At 42.7% G+C, this 15,242-nt stretch overlaps 1 protein-coding gene across 1 annotated transcript; it reads right to left on the bottom strand.

Annotated features, from left to right (window-relative positions):
- Positions 1-833: 833 nt before the first annotated feature.
- Positions 834-14,985, bottom strand: LOC307121451 (interferon-induced GTP-binding protein Mx3-like). Its single transcript, XM_079809044.1, has 13 exons — positions 14,754-14,985; positions 8,521-8,601; positions 8,260-8,370; positions 5,972-6,126; positions 5,745-5,883; positions 5,446-5,644; positions 4,935-5,013; positions 4,657-4,779; positions 2,793-2,925; positions 2,063-2,206; positions 1,831-1,907; positions 1,529-1,738; positions 834-1,441 (listed from the first exon to the last, which is right to left on the bottom strand). Exons 1-13 carry the CDS (start codon positions 14,941-14,943, stop codon positions 1,205-1,207), a joined length of 1,878 nt encoding a protein of 625 aa, XP_079665170.1. The 5' UTR covers positions 14,944-14,985; the 3' UTR covers positions 834-1,204.
- Between the last annotated feature and the right edge of the window lie 257 nt (positions 14,986-15,242).

Raw genomic sequence — 15,242 nt, 5'->3', positions numbered from 1 at the left:
CTGTGCATGCTCTTGATCCCAGGCAGAAAACACACGGCTCGTGTGCATAAAATAATGAATTTGGATTACCTTAACTCGAAGCATTCAGACGGAACAGTCCCTGAAGACGAAAAGATAGTGTCATGTTTGCAAGGTGCCCTTATATACTTCCTGGTCGCACATTGATGACATCATGGGCTGTCTCCGGTCAATGGGTTTGCCGTGATTCAATAGTAGTTCAGACACCGGTCACGCTGGAGGCGTTCCCCAAATGCGTTCTAGGACGCAGTGCGAGTTCCCTTTCGAAAGGGAACTAGTCCAATCCGAACTGGGCTTGTTTACAAAGCAGTGAGTAGTATACATCATTTTCAATGGTTCTTGTGTCTGTCGTCAACACGTTATATTTGAATGTTTAAAGTGTAGAAGGGAAGCCTTACACAATACTTTGAGAATGACTAGAATATAAAAATTATTATATAATATTAAAAATAACCCAAGTTGGGTTGAAAATGGACTAACCCAGCAATTGGGTTGTTTTAAGCAAACATTTAACCCAACCGCTGGGTTAAAACAACCCAATTGCTGGGTTAGTCCATTTTCAACCCAACTTAGGTTATTTTTAACCCAGCATTTTTTAGAGTGTAGGCTACTATTTGTAGTAGAAGTATTATTATGCTGACAAAAACAAAACAAGTCAATCAACACAGAAAAAATATTTAAATTTTTAAATGGTTGAGAGACAAAAAAAGAGAAAATTATATACCGTAGCCAAGGCACTAAGGCTTTTAGCTACTTCTAAACAAACTCTCCATTAATTGTTGTTAAGGTGGATACAAATGACTGCACAACATGGAAACAATCAGTATTTGTGTTTTTAATAGAATTCAATGCAGGTTAATTCAGTTGGAAGGCTAAAGGCTTATAGTTAATTAATTAGATGAAATGGGTTAGAAGTCTGAATATTTGGTTAAAAAAATCATGCAATATATAATAGAAATAAAAGTTAATATGCTAAAGTTTTATTGTTGGATATAAAGATATAATCAGATAGCAATATCCTCTGTTCCTTAAATCTCACAAATAAAATGTATTATGCTCTATGCTTAACAAGTACATTTTCTTGCTTTAATTGAACTTAACATTGTTGAAAAAATTGATATATGGAAGTTTGGATAATATGTTATCCAACAATAGATGCATTATGTATTGTGTAAGATGATATCATCTAATCAGTAGATTCCTCAAAATCATTAAGTGCTGTCTGAGCAGCTGTCAAACGGTCCAGACGAGCCCATAGGTCTTTGCGTCTTATGCTGACATCAGAGTCCTCAGACAGGAGCTTGCTCACATTTGCCCCATCCAGTAAAATCAATATGTCAATTGACAGGATCTCAGCAGTCTGCTTCAGCATGAAAAGGGAGATCATCATTGGTAGTTGGTCAGCCATCCGCTGCACAACAATCTGAAGGAAAACAAGAAGATACTAAGATAATTCCACATACCACGAGCACTGTGCTGCAATTTGTTACTGAAAAATAAGACGGTCTACCTCATAATACGACTCCAGCATATGACTGTACTTGCATTTTTTGTCAAAGAAAGGCAACTGCTCTTCTGAAAACTCCTCATTTGTAATCTCACTTATGATCTTTAAATAGATGGCATCTTGAGTGTAGATCATCCGTTCCATTTCAAAGAGCTCTGAGATCCTCTGCTCTGCCTTCTCTTCCTGACTTGACTGAATGTTGTTGATTTTGTCCTATGGAGTAAAATGAAGTACAGAGGAAAAAGAACTTCATTAAACTGGATTAAAAGGGGCAATCTTTACCTCTAATTAGGATCAATATTTACCATAGCGATGTTTTGAAGGACAGAGTAGTTTCTGAAACACTGACTCGCAACGTCAATCAAATGTGCAATGATGATGTCTTCAGGAGAAATACATAAATTAAGAACACAAACAGCCACACGTGCTTAAACTAAAGACATTCAGTTGGTGATATAGTCTTTTGGTTTTATAATGGAGGCTCTCCACAATAACCAGAATGTCTTTAACCTAGTTAACAAAGGTGTGTGATGGTACCTTTTATGGTATGAAGCAAGTCATTGGCTGGCTTCTCAAGTGTGGCCACATGTTTCTGTAGAATTGCTTCAAACACTTTGTAGTTGCTGAAGCCGGCCAGTTCCCTCCCTCTGTTTTTTAGGCTCAACTCTTTCGCATTTTTAACTGAAATTAAAATCGGATTTCTCGTGACATTAATTGACTTTTTCATTTTCATTAGAACTATTAGAAAACAACAGCAAATTCAGACATATAGTAGGGGCCAGATTTACTAACAGCTTGCGCCAGCACAAACCCTCTTTTGGCGTTAAAAAACTACTGTCATTATTTACTAAAGAAACGCAGTGAAAAATTTGCACTGAAAAGGCATGGACAGGGCAATTTTTTCTGACCTTATTGCATATGCATTTGTAAGAGTTTCCTTTCAGGCGCAAAATTTATGGGAGAAGAGTATTTAAATGAATCATGCGAAGTGATTTACAAAGGTTTGCACTTGTCAATTTACTGGTGTTTGCACCATTATTTACCGCCCAAAAAAGCATGTATTAAACCAGACGCTAACGTGTAGATTATGCTGGTCATTATGGAAATGATCCGACTGCATCTGTGTTCATTAATTTGCATGTCGTCAGTAGATCACGCGCTGAACTTTCCACTCCCATCAGCCCTTTTCTGGAATTGCGCTCTCACACAAATTTGCCCTGTTTAGTAAATCTGGCCCTATGTGTCTTAAAATTGAAGATACACTGACAGGATGTCTTTGTACGGTTAAGATGATCATTCCACTTCTTGAATTCTGCCCGAAGCTGGACAAACATATTTTCCCCAGTGATCAGCTCTCCTGATGACAAGGACTTGATTTGATCATTGAATCTTTTTAAGGTCTGTGAGAAAAATAATATTTGTTTCATTTCATGAGCCTGTTATCATTATCATTATATAGCAGCAGCACCACGACGACGACGACGACGACAACAACAACAACAACGACAACAACAACAACAACAACAACAACAACAACAACAACAAAGTGGATGAGATTTGACAGCACAGAAACAATACAAGGGGCCCTATTTTAATGATCTAAGTGCATAGTCTACTGTAAAGCGCACGGCTCATGTGTTAGGACATGTCCGAATCCACTTTTGCAATTTTAACGATGGGAAAATGGTATAAAAGGGTTGCCCCTATTCTCTTAATGGGTAATGGGTGTGCTTGGGGCATAACGTGCAATAAACCACTCAGTTTCATCTCCCATTCCCTTTAAAAGCCAGTTGCACTCATGGCATGGCATTTTCTCTATTTACATGGCGGAACTTTCGAGCAGAAACACTGAACGCTTCTCCAGAGAGGAATCCTTTTATGTTTAATATAACGTGTGTACTGCTGTGTGTGTAATAAGCAGTGTTGGGGAAAGTTACTTTGAAAAGTAATGCATTACAATATTGCGTTACTCCCTTAAAAAGTAACTAATTGAGTTACTTAGTTACTTTTTAAGAAAAGTAATGCATTACGTTACTTTTGCGTTACTTTTTCTCACCTGGGCTGGGCTTGTTTTTGTTTTTGTTTTTTTATAACAAAAAAGTTATATTTTTGTGCAACGGTAAAGACCTCTTCATACCAAAATTGAAATAAGCCCGAGGTAAAAATGCAGATTCACGCATGAACAGTAGAGGGCGCAGCTCTGCTGTGCTGCCATTCTGGATAATGGTAGAATAGGATGCAGGAGAAAAAAAGTTTTACCAATAAAAACAAAACATCTAGTAATTTTCATCATCAAAGGTCAGCAGCAAGACATTGGTAAATTAAATATAAAGGTAGATTATGCATAAAAATAGTTGTTTTATTTAACATTTAATTATTGGAGGTTTGCATAGTACTCTGATTTTGCATTTGACTGATTTCATTCATTTTGAGGAGGACAGAATCTTTATTGTGCAAGTGAGATAAATAAATGCTCACATTTAGTCTAAAACTACAATAACCATCATGTTTACACTTGTCTGCACTTATTTTTCTCAACATGGGGGCAGGAGAGCTGTCAGTCAAATTAATGTAAAAAGGTAACATGCGTTACTTTTTTGAAAAAGTAACTCAGATATTTTGTTGTAAATTTGAAAAGTAATGCGTTACTTTACTAGTTACTTGGAAAAAGTAATATTATTACGTAACTCAAGTTACTTGTAATGCGTTACCCCCAACACAGGTAATAAGCAGACTGTACGTGCGTTGTGCACTCGCCTATAGAAGCATATTACTAACCCGCTCTTTAAATAACAAAAAGAATATTGCTCCATTGACGTTAGACCAGGTTTCAGTTGGTCAATGGTGCAGTCGTCAGTTGCCTCAAAATAGCAACACGGCAGCAATGCACCTGAACACACCTTGTTTTCAGACCAGAATGCCCATGTGCGCAAATGCATTTGCTATTTAAACAACATAGCGAAGGACATGAAAAGGATAACTGCGTCGGACTGAAACTAGCAAAAAACCCTTGCCTGGCGCTGCAAACATAAATATTTTTAGGGCAGAAAAATAAGGAAATCAGGACAAATACAGTTGGGATCATATTAATAATTCTCAGTCATCATTCAAATTATCATTTGAGATCTTACTTCAGCGAGGAAGTTTTTTGCCCCCTTAGGGTCTTGTGGTGGTCCAGCCTCACACTCTTTGAGATCATTTTTCACATCCCACAATTGCTTTATTATCTGCTCATTGAGCTGTGGCAGTGATTTCTGGCACACACACAAAAAAAACAAAAAACAATTGGGTAAAATTCAATTTAGTTACAGTCTCTCACTCCATGCTGCCACAAAGTTCATTTCGTTGTTCAACTAAACTCATGTTCAGTATGAATAGACTATTCAGGATGGGAAATTTAGAAATATACTTTAATATGATCAACGAGATGCTGAGTCAGTTTGACGGCAAGACATTCAATAGTTGCTTTATCCTCCTTCAAGAGGCATCTGTAGAAAAAGAGAAGGCACTTTTTGTAAGGTTGTTTAGTTTAGTTGATATTGCTTGATAAATGGGTATACTTAAAAAAAAAATCATGACTTTTACAAAAGATTTAGGCCTAGAAGACTTAGAAAGACTACAAAACTTAAAACCAGTGCTCTGAACTGGTTAGAGGTACAAAATCAAACACCAGAAACAAAATAAGTTTTAACAGGAATATAAACAAAATAAAATGAAATCAAGTTTAAACAGAAAAGCTTATTTGAAATTAATTTGATCCTTTTTTATCTTTATTTAAATGTTTGAATTTGGCAGTCAACCACTCATGAATTCAAATAGTACGGCCTATGCAAATGTGATGTTGACACTTCCAAGAAGACAATAACAGAAAACTATGCATTAGGAAACAAAAAGTTAAATTATTCTTTTCATTCAGTTACCTGAAATGGACATGATTTTGGAAGAAATCTCTCTCCATTTGAGTTGCCTCCTCCAGAGAAATCTCATCATCGATCTGCTGTTGTCCTCTACACTTCACCATGATGTAACCTTTGCGGAGAGGAATCACTTTGTTCTGAACAATATCCAGAATGTTCTTCTCTGTTCCCCTGTCTATGAGGTCTGGCTTGGTCAAAATGGCTTTGAGAATGAAAAATAATAATTTAGTAAAATGTGTACTTGCAGACAGAGGTTCTCAAAGATATATGATAAATGTTGTGCAGATCATTTGCTTCATTACCAACAGTTCTTTTGCCCTCAGGATCTACTTCTTGTGCCATTCTTAATGCTTCTGTTGTTGCTATGTCGATGTTACAAGGGACCACTACCATGTTGATAGTCTCTCGCTTCTCAATAAATTTCATGATCAGTTTTTTGAGCTACAAGACATAAAGACAAAGTTTAAAACTTGGTTTGATACTGGTTTGATGCGAAATGTGAAGTGCAAAATCAGATTATGCTGCTCACCTGGTTTCCAATATCATCTGGTTGTCCTCTAACTGGGACTCGGGCAATTCCAGGTAGATCGATCAGTGTGAGGTCACACACATCTGGTGACATGACCTCTAAAGTGATAAGGTCATCACATATTCCTACCCCTTCTCCTGCCAGCTCATTCTGGGCTGTAACATACATTATATATATATACATATCTGTATTTTCTGCAAGCTTCAAGGATCACTGGAGACTCCAAAAGGACACCAAATAACCAAATATAAGGAGTCCATATAATTCTATTATATAATAAATGTATACACACCTAAGCACCCATGGAAAAAAACATTACAGAAAAAAACTGTAATTCAGTGTACAGAGCAGCAACAAGGAGCTTGTTTTCATTTTAGACGAGTCAAGCTGCGATACCGAGCAGGACCACACGGAGACTGAAATGTGTCTGTCCATAAATGCAACGTGCGATCAGTGATCTAGAGCGCGTACATACACAGCTTGTTCGGTTCGTATCCCGATTTTAGGGTCACGGTTTTCGGTTCTGTACGGTTCTTGTTGTTGTTGTTTTTAAACGTTAACACTCCAGAAATTTACTTCAGCATATGGTATACATGGCTTAATCATCCACAATTTGGGATACAGTACTAAAAAATTGTTATATTATAAGTTGTTTCCTAACTGGCTGTCTACCGAGTCCGACACATTGGCGTAACATTTTTTGCCAGTGTGTGTATGCCAGGCGCGGCTCCCGCTCTCCGCACTGCATCTGCCCTGCCTGCTATACGACGCTAGCGCATCCTCCAACAACTCCGGGCAGTCTTCCTTATCTCTCCCGCTTGCATTTCTACACGTGACGTGACCTGCAGCACTCCACTTTTACTTTACTGTATGTGTCCACACACCTCTTATTTCGCGCGAAAAGGACACCCACTGTCTGAGGTAACATACGGGCACGAGGATATATTGCGCATGCGTCTAACCGTGCGACGCACACACTCCGAACCGAGACAAGCGAACCGAACGTTTTTTTTTTTTTCATGTACCGTGCCACCCCTAATATATATATATATATATATATATATATATATATATATATATATATATATATATATATATATATATATATATATATATATATATATATATATATATATATATATATATATATATATATATATATGTGTTGGATGAGAAACATGTTTTTTAACTAACGAAGGATCTCCAAATTCAAATTTCTTTTCATTGTTTGCTGAATGTGACACACACAAGGTCACACACAGATTATATTGCCAAAGGTTTTGGGATGCCTGCCTTTACATGCACATGAACTATAATGACATTATAGTCCTAATCCGTAGTGTTTAATATGGATTTGGCCCACCCTTTACAGCTATAACAGCTTCAACTCTTCTGGGAAGGCTCTTACAAGGTTTAGGTTTGCACTTAATAGTGTTTGTGGGAATTTTTGACCATTCTTCTAGAAGCACATTTGTGAGGTCAGACACTGATGTTGGGCGAGAAGGCCTGGCTCGCAGTCTCTGCTCTAATTCATCCCAAAGGTGTTCGATCGGGTTCATGTCAGGACTCTGTGCTAGCCAGTCAAGTTCCTCCACACCAAACTCGCTCATCCATGTCTTTATGGACCTTGCTTTGTGCACTGGTGCACAGTCATGTTGGAACCAGAAGGGGCCATCCCCTGTTCCCACAAAGTTGGGAGCATGAAATTGTCCAAAATGTCTTGGTATGCTGAAGCATTAAGTGTTCCCTTCACTGGAACTAAGGGGCCAAGACCAACCCCTGAAAAACAACCCCACACCATAACCCCCCTCCACCAAACTTTACACTTGGCACAATGCAGTCAGGCAAGTACAGAGAAGTGTGATTGTTCACTCCAGAGAACCTCCACTGTGTCTCTAGAGTTGACCATGGAATATTTAGTTGTGAGGAAATTTCCCGGATGGACTTATTGCACAGGTGGCAACCTATCACGGTACCACGCTTGAATTCACTGAGCTCCTGAGAGTGACCCATTCTTTCACAAATGTTTGTAGAAGCATCTGCATGCCTAGGTGCTTGATTTTATACACCTGTGGCCATGGAAGTGATTGGAACGGGTGAATGATTTGGAGGGGTGTCCCAATACTTTTGGCAATATAGTGTTTATATATTGATATATACCAATACTGAAAAGTATCAATAAAAATGGTTATAGTTAATATAACTTTTATATAGTTTTTTTGTATTGTGTATTTTTATATTTATTCAAGTATCACACTGTTAGCTTGACAAAATTCTGTTTTACTAACCTTCTGTAACATGTGTTTTAACTAATGAAGGATCTCCAAATTCAAATTTCCTCTCATTGTTTGCTGAATGTGATACCTTTCCATTCGATTTTTTGATGGCTTTAGTAGGACCTGCAACATGGTTTAAATTCAGTTGTAAGATTAATAACTTAGAGACAGCTGCAAGAAACCCTTCAGGTTAAGAAATTAATAGAGATTTCAAGCAGTTTTTCCAATCATGTGTAGCTATGGATTAATCCATAAAATCAGTTTTCTTCTTACGGTAAGAGAGAACAGCCTTCCAGCTGATTCCACCTGTTACCTTCTTCAGCCTCAGCTCTAGTGGACATCTGGTGACAATTCCTATAGCAAACACAGATCAGTTAGCAATCAGAAGAAAACTAACAATAGAAAATTAGTGCAGGTGATGAGTAAAGAAATAATTCTCTTAAAGGGATAGTTCATCCAAAAATGATAATTCTGTCATAATTTTTTCACCCTTATGTCGTTCAAAACCTGTAAGACTTTCGTTGAACATGCTTGAGCTTCCGTTTAGCATTTCTGATCTGTGTGTTGATCAATGTTTATATGTTAATAAAATTAAAACTGTTCATCATATAAAGCGATCAAGTCTCTTCATAAAATTTGGACTAAACCGCTCAATTCTAATGGATTAGTTTTATGATCTCTTTTTGAACTTTCTAAAGCTTCAAAGTTGTAGTAGCTGTCAACTGAGGGACAGAAAGGTCTCAGATTTCATCAAAAAAATCTTAATTTGTGTTCCGAAGATACGGGTTTGGAACGAAATGAGGGTTAGTAAATGCGTCTTGTAGAAGATCATTAAAGCAGGAGCTACTGCTCTCTGTTTATGTATATGACAAGTCATGCAGGTACTGGGCTACTCCGCAGTGGTTGGCGTCCCGCTCAGTCTAAAATAGTCTGAATATAAACTCTTATTATAGGCGTACTGTAGTGATTGGGGTCAAGAAAAAAAGCACGGTTTGGAACATGGATTGTTCCATGATGTACTCATGATGTAAATATGTTAGACACAAATGTGCGTTTATAAATTTGATCGAAAAAAGTTACATAGTGTACATTTTATCATTCAATTTGAAAGAATAACTGCTCGGGTTATGTATATAACCCTTGTTCCCTGAGAAGGGGAACGAGCACTGCATCGGGACGACGCTTTGGGGATGCTCCCTTAGCATCAGCGAATCTGAAACCAGAATGCCAACTAGGCCAATCCGATTGGCGTGCGTGATGACGTCATCGTGACGGCATACCCGGAAGTATAAAAGGGGAGCTGGAACGTAATGGCGGTAGTAATTGCTCTGAAGCATGCGCTCCAGGCGCGCCGAGGTGTGGCGTCGGGATGCAGTGCTCGTTCCCCTTCTCAGGGAACAAGGGTTATATACATAACCCGAGCAGTTCCCTTTCGAGGGAACTCGCACTGCATGGGACGACGCTTTGGGGAACGAGTACCCACTAGGCCACACCGAAGGGTAGCGCCTGCCCTAGTGTGAAGCCGGAAACCGGGCACAGCTAGGACTGGAGCACCCTAACACCAGGCGTCGTAGGGAGATCCAGGCTATAAAACCTGATAAAAGTGTGTGGGGTAGCCCACCCGGCCGCCTCGCAGATATCCTGAAAGGGGACCCCAGAAAGAAGGGCCACCGAAGAGGCCATGCCTCTGGTGGAATGAGCCCTCACAGCCACAGGTGAAGGCAAACTGCGCACCTGATAGGCCATGGTAATCGCCTGGACAATCCAATTACTGATTGTCTGAGTAGACACAGGCAATCCCTTCTTAGGTGAGCCAAAACACACCAACAGTTGTTGTGATCTCCTCCACTGTGCAGACTTCGCCAAATAAACTCTGAGCGCCCTAACCGGGCAGAGTAGGTGAAGTCTCCCCTCTTCCGCCGTCACATGAGGCGGAGGATGAAATGCCTGCAGGACCAATGACCTGACCACCCTTGATGGCACCTTAGGCACGTAGCCCGGCCTAGGGTGTAAGATGGCCTTTATTCCTCCCGGGGCAAACTCCAGGCAGGTCGGCGTTACCGCCAAGGCCTGGAGATCTCCCACTCTCCTGAGAGAGGTAATGGCAAGGAGAAAAGCCACCTTAAGGGTCAGATCCTTTGGTCCAGCCGACTCCAATGGTTCGAAGGGGGCCTCAGCCAATCCTTCGAGAACCACTGCCAGGTCCCAGGTTGGAACTCTGGTCCGAGCCGCAGGCCTCATCCTCCGAGCCCCACGGAGGAATTGTACAACCAGCTGGTGCCTACCCAGAGGCCCATCACCCAGAGGAGTGTGGAAAGCCGCAATGGCAGCCACGTACACCTTGAGTGTGGACGGGGTAAGCCCTGCAGAAAAACGATCTTGGAGGAACTCCAGCACTGAAGCCACTGGGCAGTTAACTGGGTCCACCTCACGTTCTCTGCACCAAGTGGAAAATACATTCCACTTGAGGCTGTACAGTCTCCTCGTAGACGGGGCCCTGGAGCTGAGTAAGGTCTCTATCACCTCCGCCGATAGGCCAGCTTCTATGTACCTGGTCCCCTCAGGGGCCAGACCCATAGGTTCCAAATCTCCGGGCGGGGGTAAAATATCGTACCCGCCGCCTGAGATAGGAGATCCCTCCTCAGAGGAATCTCCCACGGCTGACCTGCTAGCAGAGCTATGATATCCGAGAACCAAACTCGAGTCGGCCAACGGGGTGCTACCAGAAGTAGACTGACCCCCTGTCGACGGACCCTTTCCAGGACTCCCGGGAGCAGAGCAATCGGGGGAAATGCGTACAGACGCAGCCTCGGCCACGTCTGCACCATGGCGGAGCTGGATACGTGAGGGAAAACCACAGTGGACAGTGGGACGTCTCTCGAGACGCAAACAGATCCACTTCCACTGGGCCGAACCTCTTGCATATGGCCTCCACCACCTCTGGGTGGAGTCGCCACTCCCCGGGCCTCAGCCCCTGCCTCAGCAGGATGTCTGCTCCCTGATTTTGGACCCCCGGGACATACATTGCCCTGATGGACAACAGTTTCCCTTGGGACCACAGGAGGATGTGATGCGCCAGTCTGCAAAGAGGGCGCAACCTCAAACCCCCCTGCCGTGCCCCAACCAGTGAGGGAGGCGTCTGTTGAAACGGATTTCCGGCAACAGGACGCTCCCAACACTGGCCCTTGGGACAGAAACCAAGGTTTCTTCCATATGACTAGGGAACGAAGGCCACTGCGCGTTACCCTGATCATACAGAATGGATTTCCCCTTAAGGAAAGCCACCTGGTTTACTTCCCATAACCACGTCCCAGCCAGTGAGGGAGGCGCCTGTTGAAACGGATTACCGGCAACAGAACGCTCCCAACACTGGCCCCTGGGACAGAAACCAAGGTTTCTTCCATATGACTAGGGAACGAAGGCATCTGCGCGTTACCCTGATCATACAGAATGGTTTTCCCCCCGAGGAAAACCCCTTGATTCCCAGCTACCACTGTAAGGGTCTCATGCAGCAGGCCAAGAGATATTCTGTTGGACGCAGCCGCAATGAGCCCCAGCAGACCTTAAACTGCTTCACAGTGATGCTGTGGCCTAGCTTCATTTTAGAGACCACCGCCCGTATGGACTCGATACGTTCGGGAGACAATTGTGCCCACAACGTAGAGAATCCCATACGACTCCCAGGAACACAGTTCTCTGAGAAGGCGTCAACACGCTACTGCGTGCAGAGTCTCAAAGGGCTAGGCCGCCTGGAAGAACCCGATATTGGTACGCTTTGCCCCAAAAAGCGAACCTCAGGAACTTCCTGTGACACAGAAGGATGGATACAGGGAAGTATGCGTCCTCTTCAGACCCATCGTGACAGACCAGTCCTCAGACTGGATCTGAATCACAATGGAGGAAATGCTAAGCATCTTGAATCTGAATCTCCTCAGAGAACGATTCAAGTACCTCCGGTCTAAAGTTGGATGCAACTCGTCATCCCTCTTAGGAACTATGAAGTACTGGCTGTAGAACCCGGACTCCCTGTCTGGCGGAGGAGCACATTCTGTGGCCTCCTTACCAACAGGGAGTGAACTTCCTGTTCCATTACCCGAACCTGCCCAGGGACCACTGCCGTCCAGACCACCCCACTGAACTTCAGGGGAAGGTAACCAGACTGCAGTCTGTATGCCCCTTCCTACAGTCGCAGGCCCCAAGCTGATATATTCGGAGGCATAACCATGCGCCGAGATAATCTGCTAAGGGCACCAGCCTCTCGAGGCCGGTCTCGGGTGTCAACCGAGCCTCCTCCCCGACCCCCTGAAGCGGCTAACCGCCAGGGCGAAATCGAGGAAGATTTTCGGTGTGCGTACGCGTTTGCTGGACCACCGCAAGTCTTGCTAGAGGCGGCTGATGCAGCACGCGTGCACGGGGAAACGATGTGGCCCGAAGCGTACTAGACGGCGGGAACACAGCATCGACTCCCGAAAAACTCCACAGGGGAGACGACCTCGATCGCTCCTACCCGGGAGAGGGGGCTGGCCAGCAGGGGCCTCATCTAAGGGAGCAGCTCAACAGGGCCACAACACTAGAGCGGACACTGCGATTAGCAATTGCCTGAAACTGATGTGTCCCGCAGGCCACAAGGCGGCGAGAACGACATCAACTTCAGGAGGGCTCCATCTTAGATGAATATCCAGTTCACAAGTTAAACACGCTTGGGTGACAGAATTAAAGTATCCAACTTATCAAAGTTGGATAACATGACACTCAATTCCTCGGAATTAAATGCCATCATAATCACCAAACCCGTGCAACCTGATCTAAATAATAGGCTGAATAAAAAATATATCTAACTCCTCAAAGTCAGATAATATTTTAATTTAATTCCTCAGAATTAAATGCAGCCAAAATTAAGGTGAAACATAGTCTGAATGATAGGCTAAATATCAAACTCCTCAAAGTCAGATTATATTTTATTTAATTCCTTAGAATTAAATGTAGTCGTAATTAATCAGACAACACTGTTTTATTTGTATTATACGGACTCATTGACCCCGCGTTGCCTCAGCAACGTGGTTCAAGCCGTCATAATACAATTGGTTTTCATCCCTCGAGAAAAAAGCCAAACAGTGTCACACAATACGGTGAAACATGGTCTGAATGACTGAATATCTAACTCCTCAGAGTCAGATCATATCTCATTTAAATCCTCAGACTTAAATGCCGCTATATCAGACAATACTGATTTAACGTACGTACGGACTTGCCGTTAAGCCAACCAGTATCTCATGCACACCGTTCGCGTGTGTTCACTTTAAATGCAGACCCCTAACCTGCGCGCTGCCTTTTTTTTTTTTTTGCAATCGCGAGATGGAATCTTGCATATTTAAGAAGTGCTTATAACTTTGACTGCCACGATGCTGAGCACGTCTAAATCCTCAGAATCAGACCGCTCACACATCGGGTCCTCCGCCCCGGGAGAAGAAGCCGCAGCGCGGGCTTCCACACGGGGAAGGAGAACATCTGAACTGTCAGATAAAGACTGGGAAGATGCCTCAGCAGTCCCAGTCCCGCTGACAGTCCATCCGTGAGCCCCATGACCAGCCTCGCCGCACCGCCTCGGCGGATGCGGGACCGATCCACGGGGCTCACGAGGCTGGCCGGCCTCATCGAGCACGGCCAGCCGAGAGCGGAGCACCCTGAGCGTCAGCTTCTTGTAATGCTTATAAGCGGCTCCCTCGAGAGCCGCTTGAGCATGCTGAACGCCCAGGTAATGCACACAAAGCAGGTGTGTATCCGAGCCCGACATGTAGCGAGGGCAAGGATGCACACACTGCTTAAACTCTCTCACACTCCATTTTTCAGTCACACACACTTTCACTGACAATACAACAGTAAATAGACAAACAGTTTGACAGATAGCGCTTGCTGAAGAGCAATAACTACCGCCATTACGTTCCAGCTCCCCTTTTATACTTCCGGGTATGCCGTCACGATGACGTCATCACGCACGCCAATCGGATTGGCCTAGTTGGCATTCTGGTTTCAGATTCGCTGATGCTAAGGGAGCATCCCCAAAGCGTCGTCCCGATGCAGTGCGAGTTCCCTCGAAAGGGAACTGGGCCACATTATTAGGTACACCTGTTCATTGATTCAAATATCTACTTAGCCTAACCTAAGCCTGGCAGCAACACAATGTATAAAATGCTGACACACCAGTGCTGGTAAAAAAATTTCAGAGCAAATCACTTACTGTTTTTCTGAAAATTTAATAATCATCTAATACATCTAATCTCGTTCGAATGTCTGATTGCTGATATCATATTATTATCGCAACACTACTGCTTGACTTACCTCAGCTGCATTGGCTGAGTCAGAGTAGGGTAAGCTAGATTTCTCTGTTCAGTTACATTGGTTTATTATAATAGCCTATTCTATAAACTTGTGAAATTTATTTAAATAAGGTTTTTAAAACAAATTAAAATTTTATTAAAAAATAAACTATTATAACCAGTCCTCACCGCTTCCTCTTGGTAATGCAACTCCAGAAAGCGCTTCCAACACAGAGCTTTTCCCAGAACTCTGGTCTCCGATCACTACAATGGTCGGTAATGCCAAGTCCTTGTGAATGCCAACTGACCGCAGAGTGTCAATCAGATCAATGTATGGACGAATGCTCTCCTCTAAATGACTGTGAACCTCTCCCTTCATTTTAGGACTGTAAAGATAAAAATTTACAATTTATTTGAAAAACTTCACCACAGACCTTATTTTAGCCATTTAACCAAAACCCCATTCAAAAAGCCTTCGGGGCAAGGGAATGGGAAGTGCTAAAATGCTAACTCGCTTCCACATTTTGGCTTACAAATTGATGTCATACCTGCACCACTCTATGGCTCTCTTTGAGAGAGTGCTGCAGTTCTATTTTTCACCACAGATTTACATTGGAAATTTGTGGAGAGCTGTAGAGCTAGTGAGGCCTCACTTAGTATCATAAATACATGCCTGCT

The sequence above is a fragment of the Gobio gobio genome (genome assembly GCF_949357685.1).
Source record: "Gobio gobio genome assembly, chromosome: 25".
NCBI lineage: Eukaryota > Metazoa > Chordata > Actinopteri > Cypriniformes > Gobionidae > Gobio > Gobio gobio.
This window is presented reverse-complemented; position numbering and strand designations above follow the sequence as displayed.